Source organism: Ammospiza caudacuta, chromosome 17 (genome assembly GCF_027887145.1).
Source record: "Ammospiza caudacuta isolate bAmmCau1 chromosome 17, bAmmCau1.pri, whole genome shotgun sequence".
In the NCBI taxonomy this organism is placed as follows: Eukaryota; Metazoa; Chordata; class Aves; order Passeriformes; family Passerellidae; genus Ammospiza; species Ammospiza caudacuta.
The window spans coordinates 7,357,495-7,375,552 of NC_080609.1; the positions used below are offsets into that span (position 1 = coordinate 7,357,495).

General features: G+C 41.8%; 1 protein-coding gene across 1 annotated transcript in view; it reads left to right on the forward strand.

Annotated features, from left to right (window-relative positions):
• The first annotated feature begins 9,438 nt into the window (after nucleotides 1–9,438).
• Nucleotides 9,439–18,058, forward strand: part of CIITA (class II major histocompatibility complex transactivator) — a 28,757-nt gene continuing 20,137 nt past the window's right edge. The window contains exons 1-3 of the mRNA XM_058816047.1: nucleotides 9,439–9,456; nucleotides 16,173–16,308; nucleotides 17,931–18,044. Coding sequence (XP_058672030.1) covers nucleotides 9,439–9,456; nucleotides 16,173–16,308; nucleotides 17,931–18,044 — 268 coding nt within the window. The remainder of the gene's footprint in view (nucleotides 9,457–16,172; nucleotides 16,309–17,930; nucleotides 18,045–18,058) is intronic.

The window sequence follows — 18,058 nt, forward strand, 5'->3', positions numbered from 1 at the left end:
TGGAGCGGGGCTGCCCCTCGCCACAGCCCGCGGCGGCTGCGCCTCACCGGGCACCGCCCGGGAGACCCCCGGAACGCCCGCTCCTCCCTGCGGCCCTGCAGCGGGGATGCCTGTGGCGGGGGCCAGAGCGGCCGGGCGGGCTTTAACAGCGTGAGGGTCCCCGGGAGCCCCGGCCAAGCGGGCTTTAACAGCGTGAGGGGCCGCAGGAGCCCCGGCCGAGCGGGCTTTAACAGCGTGAGGGGCCGCAGGAGCCCCGGCCAAGCGGGCTTTAACAGCGTGAGGGGCCGCAGGAGCCCCGGCCGGCCGCCCCCGGCCCTCAGCGCGATCTGCTGTCCGCCCCGCGGGCTCGCCACACGCACCGGCCGGGTCAGGGCCGCTGGGGTCTCGTGCTGAGTACAAACCCTGAAAGGAAGAAGGAGTAGCGGGACAGGTGAACGGAGGTGTATAAATATGAAAGCACAGCTGCGAGTCACGTTGGGCGCACACCCCCAGCCGGCCGGTGCCGTCCCCGCTGCCCGCGGCCCTGTGCCCGTGTGGGGGCCAGCTCTGAGGGCAGGGGTGGCTCCACAGCACCGTGCGTGTGCCCCTGGCTCAGTGCACGTAACGCGGCCCCTGAGGGCGGCTGAGGGCACTCGGCTCCTTCAGCCTGGACGAGCTGAGGGAACCCCGCAGTGTGGTCTTCAACATCCTCACAAGGGAAAGGAGACGGGCAGACGCTGATCCTTCTCTGTGGTGATCAGTGACAGGCCCCGAGCGAATGGCCTGGAGTTGTGTCGGGGGAGATTTAGGTTGGATATTAGGAAAAGGTTCTTCCTGCATAGAGTGGTTGGGCACTGAACAGGCTCCCCAGGGCAGTGGTCACAGCACCAAGCCTGACAGAGCTCAAGGAATGTTTGGACAGGGCTTTCAGGGTGTGACCTTGGGCTGTCCTGTGCAGGGCTAAGAGTTTGACTCAATCATCCTTGTGGGTCGCTTCTAACTCAGGATATTCTATGATTCCATGATAAATATTTTTTTCATGCCTTAATTTAAAATACACGTGGATTATGCAGCAGAGATAAAGAAGTGAAACAAGACAACCAAACTTCAGGATAGGGGTAAGGGTTTCACAATAGTGGGGGGGAAATAGTCTGGACAGCTTAGTATGAAGTGGAGGGTCAAGGAAGATCTGATTAATCACAGCCACATATAGATCTGACTAGGTACTAGCATTAAATTAACCTGCAAAATAATTTCTTAGTCTTTTCTAAAGCATCTAACTAAACCAGGTTCTTGAGTAAGTACAGAAGCTACTGAGGTGAACTTTTCAAAAATGTCAACTGGAAAGCAGCTTTGCACGAGACTTACTGGAACAAAGCAATACCTAATAGGTAAGAGAAACTGATACACTGTTCTTAGTAGGATTATAACTGTAAGGCTGGAAAGGTGTACTTAATGACTAATGATGTTAATATTTTGATTGTCATATTTTGGCCTTGATAGTGTTAAAACCACTTGTACAGTGTGCTAGTAAGTACAGTAGACTGCCACTAAAAAACTGAATAGGCACGTGCAATTTGAGGGGATGGCTCATGATAGACTACAATATTCAAATACTGAAGTGGGCTTTCAGTCTGCAAGGAGATATAAAGAGCTCTCTTTGAGAGCTCTCATGAGATACAATTATTAAATCTGTGCATACCTGAAGCTGACCCTGACTTCATTTCCTGTATCAACGTGCACTTCTGCTTCCAAGGCATGAATTAACAGTAACTCAAACAGATCTGGCTTCTGACTCAGAAGCAGCTCCCAGAAGTCACTGACAGAAGCCTCAGCAGGGCTGGGAGGTCTCGCATCCTCCGGCCTGCCAGATCATTGACCTCAGCTCCTGCAGCAGCTCCTCTTGCACCTCTCAGGGCAGCTCTGCCAGCAAAACTGATCCTTTGAATTTAGTAATTCTGTGATGTTGCTGTATTGTCCAAGCCATTGCATTTTCATTCTAAGGCACCAGAAAATAACTGTGTCCTGTGTCCCTCATCACGTAAAACAGCACCTCTATGGGAGAAGGGACAAATAGCCTGTCACAGCATTAGGTGTCTGATTTACTACACTGATTTCATGAGTGATGAAATAACTGGGAAAAAAGCAAAACCTGTGTTTTGTGTTTTGATTTTAAAACAGATAAATGTTTCCTTAGTTTTCCCTCCTTCCAGTGCCTATCTCCCCAGGCTCACTGTAGGGATTATCTGTTTTCCTTACAAACTCTATTGGATAATCCCACAGGAGACTGTCACTGTACCATGCAAATAGTTTTGGAAATTCTCTAAGAAGCTATATGAAAGTGTGCTGTGTGATTATTCAGGGCTCATCATTTTCTTTGAGAGCAAATTGAGGGCTAGAAAGAATCCTTGGTCTCTAGAGGAATCATTGGTCAAATGAATTTCCTTCTTTGGGGTTTGCTAGAACAGAATTCTTCCTTGTTTTAAAATTAATGCATCCATGTGAAACCTCATTAGAAGCTTCTGGTGTTTTTTAGGATTTTACAGAATGAACTGTATTTTCCTATTTTCAACACTTTTTCTGACTTGTAGCTTAACTACAAATTGTTTGAACATTGGAAAGATTAGCAACACCCTAAAGATGATGCAAGTCCTCAAATACTGCTTCAGCAGCCCCAGATGAAGAGATCATTAAACTGAATTTATGAATTGTAGTTTGGTTTTCAGGTTTTTGCACAGGAAAACCTAGACCATTTATGAAATATATTAAGATTTCCCTTAATTGCTGACAGAAGTATATAGCATAAAATATTTCAAAAATCCATCACATGCTGCTGTGTCCTCGCCATTACCTTACAGGGAATTCCCTCCCCACAATAAATAGTGACATTTCTATTTTAGAACACTATCAGAGTCTTGATATGAATATCTGAAAAATCTCTCCCATTCTTTGATTCAACAATAAATAGAGCTTCCTCTGAGATTAGTATGGTGCTTATTCACTCTATTACTGGGAAGTCAGCTGATTTCTCTTTCTCCTTGGAACACTCCCTAGAATCTTGCAGAGACTTAGCAGAGACTTCCCCTGTAAACTGCCTAAGGATATTGTGAGTAACTTAATTGGTTTTGCTCTGGTTTAGGCCTTTCAATGGAGTTTGTAGTTTAGTATTCTATTCCCCTGAATGTTGGAAAATGCTGTTAATCCAGTAATAACTTTTACCTCACTTTTATTCATCAGAGGTACACTTAAAATGTTTGTTGGTGTTTCAATAAAATGTTTATATTATGGTGTGATAGGGCAAATCATAGAAGGTACTAAATAGATAAATTTCTAATAGCATCACTTTCTAATTCATTTGTCAAATATGATTTCCTGTGTTGGCCCAGATTTCTATAGATTTTGTTGGCTGTACATACATGCATTGTTGAAATTGGCAGCTCAGTATTAACAGAGGAGAAGCCACAAGATTTACTTGTTGGATCAGGACAATTTCTTTCATATATAACAATACATTCTCAGTAGAGATCAGTAAGAAATGGGTAACAGAAAAATATGTCAGATGAGGAAGTTTGGGCCCTAAATATAAACGGGGATTTAAAAAAAGTATTGATCCTTCCTTTAGCTATGCCCAAAAAGGGGAAAAATAATTTTTGAGTATAGTATGTGAAGAAAGGAGTATAAATTTCCATTATTGTACAGTAGCTGGTTTTGATTCTAACAAGTGCAGTAGCAGCTCTATTCCTTCCAGTTAGGGAAAAACCAGGGAAACATTACATATTTATTAAATACCTTATTTTATTAAGCCTGTATGGCTTTAAGGCCTTATATAATTCATGCTGTAGGAACCTCTAGTGCAGTCACCCAAGAAACAAAAGGCTTTGAAATTATTACTGAGTTTACTTCAGTGTCATTTTCCTGCTTAGACTGTGCAGTGGTCACTCAGACACATCCAAAACAAGGGCACACCAAGGCAAAGTCACCAGCTCTCCTCCAGCCTGGGGGGCATTCCCAGCACTTGGATGCAGATTTTTCAATGTGTTCAGATTTATGTATCTCCTGATGTGTTCAAAGCTTCAGTCACTCTCAGCTGCACTACTTGGTATTTGTTAATTTTGCAAGTCATTGTTCATTTCTCATATTGGGAACTCCAAAAATAAGGAACTTGGGCTGGCAAAAGTTTGGTTTAAACAACTTCATAGATCTACTGCAGTAAGCAGAACTTATCTATCCCCTTCCATTTCCCAGATCCATTTCCCAAGTGGAAGTGATTTCATCAGAAAAGAATTAGAGTCCCTTCCCTCCTTTGCTACATGAACTTAAAATATCTGTACACTCTCACACAAGTATCCAATAGTTCTCCTGCCTTAAGCCTCTATAGTCTTACTGAGAAATAATAATAATAATCTTAATCTAATAAATAAAAGACTCTAACAGCTATCAAAAAGTTGAGAAGCTTAGTACAATAGGAAAATTGATAAGAAATTGAGCACTGTTTCTTCTACTGGTTTATCTGGAGAAATAAAACTTAAATTTGTTTACGAAAGCTCTAAATTTGCTTATTCATTAGATTTTTTACATGTTTCCTTTTTCTTTTGTTCCCTCTGGCTGCTAGTAGCACCTATAGAGCCTCACTCAGCTCCCTGAGAATCTTGCTGGACAGTTCTCCAACCTCTTTGGCAATTTCCACTCCATCTTTTGTTGTGGAGGCTGTGGCTAAGCAGCTCTTGCCATACTTGCTTGCACTTGTTTTTCTTGTGTATTCTAAACTGAGATGAATAAAGGGAATTACTTTATCAGAAAAAATTAAAAGAGAATACAGACAAAACACAAAGAAAGAAAGGGTTTCTAATCTGGTGATGCAATGAAATGAAAAACCTGTACCTGCCATTCTTAATTCTGTGAATTTTTCTGTGAGCCTGTGAATTTTTCTGAAGCAGCCTGTGATGCCTACTTCTATAGCAGTATTGTTTAATAGTGTATTTCCTAATTTATTAATACTTCTTTTTCTAGTTCACCAAATAGCTTCAGCTTCCTGGTATTCCTTGTACTCCTCAGTACATGGAGAACTTGAGGGGATATCTGAGGTATTAAAATTCACAAACTCCATACTATTTCTGTAGGTTTGAATGGCACAAAGAGGAGGAGGTGCTCTGGATTGGTCTGTAGGTCCCCAGATCCCCCAGACAAGCTGTAGGGACATTAAGTGCTTTGGATGGGATCTGCCACATTGACTGGTTGATGTTTACAAGATGCCCCAGGCGCTGCTGGACATAACTCTGAACCTCTCCCAGGGGCAGGGGCCTGATCTTTTGGCAAAACTGAAAGCAAAGTTCATGTCTGTGGCCTGTGACCCCCTTTTACACCCAAGGCCATGATTTAAGAGACCACAATTTCCTCTATGGCCTAAAAGGTGACAAGCCTCAACCTCGCAGCCTCGAGGAGGAGGAAGTTCCAGGCTGTGCTGGACATCTCCACAGCTGCTCCCATGAAAACTGTTCTGCCTGACTTCCCTACTGGAGGGTGTTTCTCCTGTGACTGGGCCTGAATTCATGAGGCACACACCTTTAAAATCTATAAATAATCACCAATTAAAAATACTGAAATAAAGCTTGGATGAAGGGCAAGAACCCAAACCTATTGGTTTCTCAGAGAATGCACTGTCTGATTTTCATCCTTCATGCAGGGCAGAGCAGCTTCAGCAGAAGGGTGGGAGAGCTTTCATTCTCCATGGCAGAGCAGCCCAGAGACCACACTGCAGAACTGTGGCAGCATGGACCTGAAGCTCCTGAAAAAGAAGATGGTGTGACCTTTCTGTGATACCACAATCACCGTGTGCAGTTACAGTAACAGCACAACCACTGGAATGGGGGTCATGGTGAGTGCTCCTTCATTCAACTGCCTGATAGCAGAGCTGCTGTGTCTGGTGTGGATTCTGAAAACTTTTGTGTCTGGTGTGTGTTTTAGTTGACAAAGATCAAAAAAGCTCTAGGGAAGCCCCTAAAATATGTGGTTTCTTCAACTGTCATTTTATTATTTTTGCCCAGTTTTTTTTTTTTTTTTTGCTTCAATCTGAAACTTGAAACAAGCTGCGGTTTTTTGCAAGCATCCTTTTCCTTGTTAGCTGGAGCTTGCATTTGTATGCTATTTCCCATTCTTGCTCTATTTTATTTCAGTGTAAGAGAAATTACAGGGGGTTTATGTCACATGCTCCAGTGTACCAGTGGACTGAACTACTTATATGAATGCCAGTGGTGGTGAAAGGAAATGTACAAATTTCTTCTGTTTTTTTTTCTTTTAATCTCTCTTAGCTACAGATAAATGAGAAGTTCTTGTGTCAAAAAGATGAATACTGTTGTGCACTGCCTGTTCCAACACTAATGCTAAGGGATCTGTGCATTTGTGATGTTCACAGACTACTTGAAAACCAAGGGAAGGCATCAGAGGTTTTCTCAATGTCTTCTCCTCCATCTACAGGCCAGGCAGCTGCCAGCTGCTGGTGGAAATGCTTGCTCAGAGCTCCAGGACGTGTGACTGGCTGTGAGGGGATGCACTAATGGGAGAATGGCAGGCTGCTTGTGGAGAAAGAGCTCCTCTCCATAGGATAGTTCCCTCCAGAAGCAGACAAGCAACTGAGCAAACAGCTTGTGGTACATCGTCATGATTGCCACTTAAACATGAGAAAAGCAGATTTTCTGCGAGTTTCACCCCTTAAACAATTTCCACCTTCAGATGTTCCCAGGCAGTGTTCACCATGACCAGGAGGTGATATGCTTTTCAAGTGAAACAATGGATTGTTATCTCTGTTATATCTAGATTGGAGACAGATCAAAAGCAAGATGGACTTTGAATGGGTGTTAAGATATAAAGATTTCAAGTTAGTTCCTGTTTTACTCTTCCCATGTGTTCTAAGTATTCCTGAAGAGTTTTCCAACAAGAGCTGCAAGATCATGACAAGGAGGTAGCCTTGTTTCTGTAGAGCTGTCCCTGGCTTTTGCTGGGCTATAGACAAACCAAGCAATAACGTGCCAAAACTACTCTGCCTTTGAACCCAAAGCTGATCATCTTGTAGCTGAGGCCGAACTAAGGGAAAGGTGATTGTAGAGGCTTAAGCTTTAGTTCAAGTTCTGCTGCTATAGTCCTAATTTGCAATAATTAAATGTGATTTCTATTTCTGGTTTTGTTTTTGCATTTGTAGAAACAAAAATTTCTTACCGTCTTGACACCAAAATCCACCGTGGTTTATGGCATACCCAAATGCCTTGTGCTGAAGGACATAATGTGGCCTCCATTGGCACACTTTCATCTACCTCACTGCCCCTGGGAAAAATGGTGACATTAATTACTGACATTTTACTAATATAATCTGGGTTCCAAAATTAGCTGTAGACTTTGCGCAGCGCCGTATTTACTTAGAAGTGATACTTCCCTTCAATGCAGAGAAATCAAAAGCACAAGTTCTCCTTTTCAACTCACTTTCCTCTTTATAATGTGTCACAGCACAAACAATGTGTGTGAAAAAGAGAACTAAGTCGGGCCATACATTTTTACTGTTTGGTGTTTCTTATGTAGCTATTGCTTAGCAATAGCTAAGACATTTCCATAGCTAAGATATGTATTTTCTTTTGGATTTTGAGAACACCATGACAATCCCTAAGAGAGATACAGTTGCTGTGAAATATCTGTCTTATCTTCAAAAGCTGCATGTGAGTTAAAGAGAATCCATAGAACAGGAAGGGAAGTCATGTGGAAAAGCAAAGTAGTGAACTTCTGATGTCTATGTATTGTGCAGCTTGAATCATTATAATCAGAAAATAGGGAAATTTTTTAAATAAACTTTTCAGTCTATGAGAAATTGTTCAACCAGCAGTACCTCAAAGCTATTCACCCTGGACAGAAGAAATCCTGAACAAAATTCTGCTGTGGAAACCAATTTTTGGCCAGAGAGGCCAAAGACAGTAACTGACTGAAAAACCAGAGCTCAGATACAGAGCCAACATGAAAGGAATTTTCGAGGAAGCAGAATTCCCTGTTCATAATGCAGTATTGAAATCCATAGGGACTTTGCAGCAATGTCCATGAGCATTAGGGAATGTGGCTCTCAGTGAATGAGCACCAGCCCATTCCTGCACTGTGCAAAGCAGAACTGCAGGAACATGCTTTGGGTGAGTCTCAGGAGCCTTTGGTTACCAATGTTGTGCCTTCCATCACACACACACACTCACACAGGATTTTCTCAGCAACTCCACCAAGGCTTGCAGCTCTTAATGCAAACCTTTCTATGTCTATTGTGAAACTGACTTCCTGTAGGTAAGCAAAGCTGTGATATTTTGGAAGTTGTTTTGAACATAAAAGCTCGATTGCAAGGGTGGGGCTTTTTCTCTAGAGATTTTTTTAAAGCCGTGTGATCAAACCTTTTCCTTGCTTGCTCACCTCAGAAACTAGCTTTGCTTCAAAGTCCTCCAGCATCCATCCACACGTACATTTCTAGTATCACCCACCATATTTCTTCCCAAATGCTATGAGGAGCCTCAGTAATGCAACATGTACACTGCAGGTGAGACACACCAAGATAACCCTCTGCAATGCTGCTGGTCACACTTGCAACTTCCTCAGAAGGTAATTTTTGTAGGTGAAGTTAGGCATTCAAAAGGTTCAGAATTTCCAGTCTAGTAGATGCAAAGACAGTTTATGGCTTCAAATATTTGTGGTCATTCAGAATTTCACTGGACTTTGGACAAACATTCTCAGAGAGCTGAGGGAGCAAGACTCAAAAGGACAGAAAAACTGAGCATACAGAATAATTAGTATGAGAAGTGAGGGAATCTTTTAACTAATAGAATACAAATTAATAAGAAACCTATGTAATTTGTAGCCAATGAACATTCACGCCTTTGTTTGCCAAAATGTATTAATTATGAAAAGTTCTAATAGTTGTGGTGCTGGTTTTGTGAATTTGCCACCCAGCCTCCCTTTCTGTGCAGAACTGTAAATAAACCAAATATCTTGACTCTGTATGGGGATTGGCCTCACTAACACCAGATGAAAAGAATATTTTGGGACAACAAAGGCATGGATGAAAATACAGGAGGAAATCCTCAGGATACAAATTAAGATAATTCATGTGAGGGCAAAATACTGACCTCTATCATTACACACATTCAAATTAAGGGCAGGAATTCATATTTTAAATGTAGAAAACCATAGAATGTGGCCTGGTATCACTTATGCTGGTGCTTCCAATACTACTGAGCATGTTCTGTCTCCTCCTTTGGCTGTAGGGCAGTGTCCCAGTCAACATCAAAGCAGAAGCTGGTGGTGACAAGAAAAGCTTAGGCAGTTCTCAGCTGTCTCACAGCCTCTTCTTTTCCAGTCTGCTTTTCTCTTGAAGACCACCTTTATAGACTACTCCACTGGATGAGCTATGATTTGCCCCAGCAATTCCTTTCTTTCCAAGCACCCATGGGTGTTGTACAAAAAGTGAACAACCAGTCTTTGCTGCAGTCATGAACTGGAATCACAGTAATAAGCTAACTCTTGTTCCCCAAACTTTTGTTCTTGATGTGAATAGGGATTGCCTCAATTCAGCCTCAGAAGCTGCTAGAGATCTGCCTGCAGGGCTGCTGAAGGAGTTTATCCCCTGAGGGGTTGTGCTGCACATTGGAATAGAGCTAACAAATAGCCATGTGAAGTTTTGTACAGATTTCTTATGCAGTGATTATTTTATTGTCTCCTGTCAAAACAGACCGCTAAAATACAGAATCTGTATTTGTGCAGCCTCTCATTATTTTCTGTGCTGTTAGTAACATAGTGCTGTTATTCTGAGATGTTGCTGTTCTTCAAAAGTGCACAGAGGAGTCCCAATACAGCCTGGGTGTGGGAGAGCCTCAAGAGGCCGATGTCCTGCAGCGCAGATCAGGCCCCATGTCTGTAACTACTGTGAAGAGATAGCTGCTCCCAGGGAGGAAACAGCTTTGTCTCTTCTCAGTGAGCATATTCCCATGGAACCTGGTAGAAGTGGATCTCCTCTGCAAAGAGAAAATTCTTATACAGGTCAGCAGCTGCTTTGCTTATAGGAGCTGCTGTCTTGTGCAGGAGCCATTTCTTACTGGCAGCTGATAAACATCTTGCAGTCTGAAGCAGGGAGTCTGGATGTCATTGTGTTTATCAAATCCTATTGCCTTTCCCCTTCAGACTCTGGTGGAACTTTTCTTAAAAGCAATAGTCAGTGGAATAATAGTGCAAAAAGTATCTGTTCACTCTGGAGTACAGTCTGCTTTAAAATTAATTTCTAATTTGTGTAGGTCTATGCATGATTAAAAATAGAAAACTAAGCAAATAAGCTTGCAGATCACCACAAAAGCAGCTATAGGCATGATGAGAGGAAGCTCATGAATGAACTTGGTTTTCAAAAGGTTGTTTGTCTTAGCACCAGGTAGGCATGGCAAGGTAAGTGATGATTAGATGAACAAACATTCTGTCAGATGCTGCTACGAGTAAACTGAGAACACCATGTGCAAAGCCAGACAAGCTCCTGTTTTATAGAACATCCTACTTGTCATTTTGGGCCAATGGCAAGAGACCTTGCATGAGATGCAAAACTTACTTTGTGTAGACAGAGTCTGTGAACATGTGAGAGACATACTTTCACTTCTGATGCACCAAGTGGAGCTGCAAGGTAAGTGCCCACATGCTGCTGCCTTTATTCTTACTGATGGACTCCTTAACAGCATGGCTTTGGGACAGATTTGAACTGGAATGGAAATGAGAGAAAGAATTTGGGGAGCAATGAAAATTGTTACTGCCAGCTCTCATTCAATTTTGGTTTCCAACCAAATAAATTGACCTTTTCCTAATTAGTGACAAGATCAAGCTCTTCTTATCAGCAACAAATGACCAGTGAAGGTATCACTGCTTGTTATACTGGGGCTGCTAGAAGGGAGGTTCCTCTTAGTTTTCCTCTTTGGAATTCCCCCTCTGAGTGTTCTGGTCTTTCTTATTTCCTCCTTTCTGCTGTCACTTTCTCTTAGCCCTGGACAGGGCTGGCAGTTCTCATCATTTTTTGGTACTGAATCCAGAGTGAAAGAGCAGGAGCTGTCTGGTTCCTTAAGGTCAGTTTTTCTTCAACTGTTGAATGCATGCTTTTTTTCATGGTAAATTCATCTTATCTTGCTTTTTGTACATATTTGTAATTGCAGTGTGTCAGTATCTGGACTTGTGTTGCTTCAAATATTAGTGGGATGATGTCTAAATGTGGGTGAAATTTTAGAGAATTTTTTGTGATTTTTTTTTGCGGCTAGCCCTGCTACTTGCTGTAGTTTGTTTCAGACTTTGTTAAAAATATTCTTTTTTTGTATAAACGTTGTGCCTATGGAAAGTGAAACTGAGAATCACTGAAAAAAAAAAACTGGCTTATTTCCATTTTTTCATAACTCTGGCAAAACAGCCTAGAGCTTTACTTTCCCATTGAGGAGGGCTGAAGTTCTGTCCTGAAGAAAGCCATTGAGTTAAAATGCAGACAAGTGTCTGCTGTGATCTTTACTTTATCTCATAGCTGGGATGAGAGAGCTGGGCACAGCTGTGACACAGGAGGTGCTACTGGACATGAAAGGCAAGTGCTGCTCTAAATCACAACTCTGACACCTGCAGGGCACTTGTTACAGCTCTGCCTGAACTTGTCCATCTCCTGCCCCAGACAAGTAATATTGCTGGTTCTAAGCTAAGCTCATTGAAAGGCAAAAGCTTCTTTTACCCAATATTTATGCTTTATTAAACTCTTTTAAACTCATCTCTAACAGAGACAAAGGATAACATGCAGGATATAGATGAAGTTGTTTTTCAGCTCCATCTCTGTTTTTCTTTCATTTTAGAATATAAATTCTGTAGAAAGTAACACCATTCCATCAGAAAGATAAAGACTCTCAGGAAAAGTAGTATCTCTTCTTGAGCTGGGTAATACTATGGAAAAAGTAAACTGGCTTTTAAACTGTAAGTTTTTCACAGATCTGAAATAGAAACTAAAACTTCAAAGCTAAATACAAACTGAGCTCCATTACTTGCATTTTACAAATAATCAGGGCATTTCTGAAAGGAAAAATCTGTGTGGTACCTGTAAAGCAGAGGAATTGTTGCTCATTGATTTGGGAAGAGGAAAATGATATAAGTGATTGGAACGTGGAGAGAATTTCATCCTTCCCCACTGCTGCCTTGCCCACCTCCCAGATAAGCTGGTGCCTAAACACTGTTTGCAGCAAAAGCCAGAAAATGCTTTGTGCACCTTGACATAACCTTTGGGGGGGCACAGAAGGTGAGAGAAAACTTTCTAAAGCTGGTGTAAGAAAACAAGGCTGTAAAATTGTGGCCAGCAATACTGAGCTTTTCAATCAAAGTGTTTCACAGGACTCCTTTTTTACAGCTTGATATAACCTGCTGTTTGTCAGCTTCTTTCACTCAGACTCATGTGTAGCACTTAATGGGTCTGAGGTGTTGCAGGAAAATAGCATTTGTTCAACAATCTTTGTATTTCATTTTTCAATTTCCTGTCTTCACAGAAGTCCCACTGTTCCATTTTTCTGAATTCTAGGAGTTGGAATGTTATGCAAGACTTGGATGTTATGTCATCCTCTGGTTAACAAGTGTGTGATTTGCATGGCACTACTACTCTTTTCTATGAATTATCCTCAGCTTCCTAAACTGGTCCAAAAGTTAAATTAGAGGGGGATTTCCTCTGTTCCTAAAATGAATTTACAAATTTTCATTTTCTTAACCTCTGTACTCATGTGGGAGATTTATTGCCTGTTAGTTCATATGTCAACAGAGGTTTGGGAAGGAAAGCCCCTAACAGCTCTCCTCAAATCTTCTCCTTTACATTATCATTGGAGTAAATGTTGCATTTTGGCCTTTATAATCCTTTGTTCTCTAAGATAAAATTTGATTTCAATTAGTAGCAGACCCCATTGCCTGGAATTTTTAACATGTTGACCCTTTAAAATATAAGGCACAAGGAAATCAGATTATTTGGGAAAAACGATGAATCAAAATGACCTCCATTGCCTTTAGAAATCTAAAATGCCCCATCTAATTCTTATGATTAATATGTGATTTAAATCACATGCTCCTTCTTTGTCCTTTTACAGTGATGGTCACTGTTTCTTTCACTGCTTTTCCAGCATTTTTAATTCATATATCACTTGAACTCTAAAAGAGCACTGAAAAAAAGCATTGTGAGTCTTGGAAGTGAACCATATTGTCATGCCATGTATGCAGGATGCAGAGCTGAACCAAATGCATCCTGAGTGGAGACCTGGCAGTGTCAGGTGTGCCCAGAATCACTGCAGAGGTGTCACAAAGGGTACACAGGGTGCCAAGTGTGGCTGTGCAGCTGGACCATATCGGCTGCTGGGGGAAGGAGGTGTTATTTAAGGATTTAAAGAACAATATTTGTCTTAACCAGTGTCCAAACCACAAAGGATTGAGCTCTCTGAATGGCATGGAAATACATTTGAGGTCTGTCCTGCCTCGCCCCCGCCCAGCACATGCCCTTTGTGCGTGGCAGCCTGGGGACTCCTGTCCTGCAGGTCCCTGCAAGCTCTGCCTTGCTGCTGCTGAGAGCTGCCTCTGGCCTTACAGCCCTAACACAGAAATCATCACAAAATTTGTTATTCCTCTGGCATGACACTGCAAATACCTGTTTTGGCAGCATCGGTTTCCATGAGACCCCAAAGGGAATGTAATAGCAGTAAATGAGGTTAAAATAAAGTATGAAACAACAGAGGAAGTGCTGAGCAGTACAGAGCTTATTCACTCTTCACCTCAGACAGGACTGCTGGGATGCTGTGACAAAAAAAGGGGAAGCTCTGGGAAAGGACTTGCTGCTGTAAACAAGCTTGGTAAAGGTCTGGTTTCATTTTGTGTCCTTCAGTTGCAATATGCAGAAAAACACTTGCTGTCCCTGACGTGTAGTTTTCCTTGCCTCTGCATCCTCTCCATATAGAAATTTCCGAAATTTCCATCTTTCAAAAACCTGCTTCTTTATTCACAGTATATTTTCCATGGTGGGACCATGTTTTTAATGCAGCAGAATACAGCTGTTATTAAAAATGTTTTGGTTCAGATTAGAAAGAAATCCCAGGATCCTAAATCCAGTGTAGTCAATAGAGAGACATTGATACAAGGATTTGTGTCAAAACTAAAACAATGAAGAAAACAGACCAGAGTAAGGTGAGGGCCTTTCAGACTGGTGTAGCAAACAAAGGCAAGCAACAAAGTTTTTCATTTTTGAAAGAGTGGCAATCTTCATCTTGTTAAGGTAGAAAAGTGTTTCTCTCACTTCTGTGCACCTGAGATGTACCATCTTTTACGTTCTAGTTTTAAGCTCTGCAGCCAGACTTGGCACTGCCAAGACTTTCCCTTGGTTGTTTCCTGACTTCTTGACCATTGTAACATTTTTATGTTTCTTTTTATGTTTCTTTTACATTTTTGCATTTCTTATGTGTTTTTCCACAGAGAAGTGCTATTGAAAGAAAAGCTTAAAGATGGAAAAGTTCTTATGACTATAAATTAATTAAAGCTTGGTATTTCCATGAAGATTAAGTAGGCCTACTCAGTCTCCTTCCCTAGGACATGCCCTTCTCTAGTTGCTGTAATCAAGCAGTTTGCCAATCACTGAACTTGGAGTGATAGATTTGTCTGTTTTGCATTCCCCTTAAGCCTTCTGCCCAGTTTCTTCTCTGACTCTAACCCCAAAATTATATTGACTCAGAGGTATTTTTTCAACAGCTTTATTCATAAAGTCTGGCAGCTTGGCCTTCTGAAAGGCCCTATTTAGATTTTCTGTTAATTTAACAAATGGAAGGGGCAAAACAAAGTGTTGCAACAAACTGAAAATTTAATTTGGTGTGTTTATAACCTCATTCTTGGTTCTCAGGCAGGTTTCTCAACTTCTGCTTTCCATTTATATCTGCCAGGCAATAATATCAAATTTTTGTAATCTTGGTAGTGTAGTGAGGCTATAAAACATGAAAAAGGAGAACTGTCTTAGTGCAGGCTATTCCTGCTCCCGGATCCACACCATGTTTACCTACTTTTCAAAGTCCTGGCTCTAGATTTTGGCATTTTCTGCAGCAAATGCAGAAATATCCATTTCCAAGACGTTCAGAAGACAACCCCATGGAGGGGTAAGAGGAATGAAGGTGAGTTTGTAACAAACAGCACATAGTAGTGTGTGATGAGGTCTGCTCTGCCTTCTTTCATCACAGCTGCAGTGTTAGCTGTTGTTGATTTTTCCCTGTTGCAGGAAGGTTTCATGGTACAGCAGTTGCTCCCTGTTTGCACTCCTCAGGAACAGAGATGGATGCAAGCAGGGACATCAGTGGTCATCTGCTAAGGGCAGAGTATTTGAGAGCCATTTATTAGATATTCTTCATTGAAAAATATGCTGTTTGATGCCAAGCTGAAACTTTCCATGGTTACGGAGTGTGGACACCTATTTTAACAGGATAGAGTCTGAAAATTTTGCTGGTTGTTCTTTTCATCCTGGTATCTCAGTATTATGCTGGAGTAAACAATTTGGATCACCAGCTCAGGTGGCATTTACACCAGTGATCTATAAACACTGAAGAGATGATATTTGGGTTTGAAATAATTTGATAGAGATGATGAATAAGTAACACATATTGTTATTCTGTACTTGTGGAATATCCAGGAGGAATGTTTGAACTGATTCTAGTGTCTGCTGCAGTAACTGGACAGAAATAGAAGGGAATTTACAATGATGTGGAGGAAGAGATAAACTTCATGAACAGATGTGTCTTTTGGATTCTCCCATCATATTCACTGCAGTCTTCTAATTTCCCTGATACCTGCTGGATTTGTGCAGTATTTATATCCTGATAAGGTACCAGGGTTGCCACTTATTCAGTACTTGGCATTTTTGGTCCAGGTGGTCAGACTGCAGTATCCCACTCCTCTCCCTGGAGTAAAGACAGGTGAGTCTCACTCCAAGCTGTCTCTGGATCTCTAAGTAACCCAGGGTTATAACTCAAACCAGGCCTTGGTAATAAAGCCATCTCTCCAGCCTCAAGATCTGTGTCTTGCCAACAGAAAGCCACAGTGCAGGACTTGTGGATTTGACTGACAAAAGCTGAGGCTTTAGTTGTGTCATAGCTAACTGTTGTGCAATTTGATTTCAGATAAAGAGACAAACCATGGATTCAGTATTTGTGCCTGAAAATGGCTACCTTGATTTACTGCACAGTGATATTGACCCAGTGCATCTGTGTACTTTCTTTGATCCAAAGTCATCTGGAGATGAAGAAGGCGACTTCTCTACAGGTTAGTAAAACACTAAAAAAACACTTGGCTGGTTTATTCTTCACACTGTAAGTTATTGCCATCTCCTCTCAGCTCCAAAGGCACCTAATGGCAGTTTATTATGGGGGCTGATAAAGTCTACAAGCACTTTGGTGGTAGGATGTGGTTAAGTTTGTCTGTATCTGCACACACAGTGACTGCTTCCAGAAACTGTCATGTTTTTAAATTGTACATATTTATAGCATCCTGCTCAGTCAGTCTAACAAAACACACTGCACTGTCACTCACCAGGGCATGACAGTGTCTTTCATTTGGATATCGTTCCTGGAAGTAGTTTATTTGCAAATGTTCCAGTCATAAGCTGGCCAAGTGTAATTGTCAACACCTCTGTGGCTTGAAGCCAAAGGTTTTGCTAAACAGAGACTTTTAGATGAGTTTGTGATGAACGCACTCCCTGAGCAAACAGCTTTGCATTCTGAGATCCTAAGGCACCAAAACAATGGGGTTTCATTACCAGGTGCCATTTTCCAGCTTTTTGGGACACAATGATTTTATAATTCCATTACAAATGAGAAAGCAGAAGGGCAAGAGTATAAAGTTGATAATTTCTTGGAATTCAGTTCCTACAAGTAATCAGATCAGGAGGTTGCCCTGGATTTCAAACTTTGTGCTCCTGACTGTGTGGAAATTGTGGACTGATCTGCTCTCCCTTCTCTGAGTGTTCTGATAAAAGCATGGAAGTCTGTGGTATGGAGCATTAGCTGAGCTTATGTTAAACAAATGAGCTGGACCATGGATTGAGAATGGCAATGAGAGAAGAGCTAGTGTATGCCAGGCATGAAATCTCAGCTCTGTGCCAAATAGGTGGAAAATATTACCAATTTGGAGCATTGTGGCTTTCATGGGTGACCAATGCCAGTAGGCACATGGGCAAATCAGTGGAGAACTGAGCACCAGAATTATCTTTATGATTGATCATTCCCCAGGTTGGGCTTTTCCCTCTCAGTTTCTGACTGTTAAAAACAGCTACAGGAGTGTTCCTTACTCCATGGCCTCACATGCTCAGTGTCTGAAAGCAGCATGAATTAGGGGTCAAGCACTGACTCATGCTATCACTGATGGGAATACTTTTGAGCCTTAGCAATGTCTGAGATGATGCAGGTAAATCAAACATCATCAGGACATGGCAGCTGTCCCTGGAAGCTGGGCATCTCTGCTGTGAAGGTTTTGGCATGGTCCCTGGCCAACTGGCAGCTTCACAGGCAATTTGCAGTGCAGTTCAGGGGTTAGCATGGACACAGCATTGTTCTGAACAGGGCATCTGGGTGATACCACCATAGCCTGAAGGATAAGAAGGTTTAATAAGCTGTATGAGTCTGGGCTTGATCATCACAGAATGCACTTAGTAAATAAAATACTAAGAGAGATGAGGTCTCAGAGTTCAGCAAAAGAAAAGTGCTGATTTCCAGGTGAGTGTGAATTACTGAGAGTCCAGTTCTGTTCCTTCTTAGCCAACACACAATGGAAAGCCAAAGCCTTCTGCAGAAGTAACAAATCTGCCTGTTCTGCATGTCCTGCTATCTGCTTTTTTATGCTTGGTTATGGCATTCATGGAGCCAATGCATGTTCCTTATTAACTCTAGATCTTGAAGTTGATGCCAGCAACTATGAACAGTTCAATAATATGGATTTCCCATATGAAAATGGAGATGGGTTCTACCCCTGTTGCAACACCACGGATGCTTATGCTAAAATGGGTATGAAAGGAATT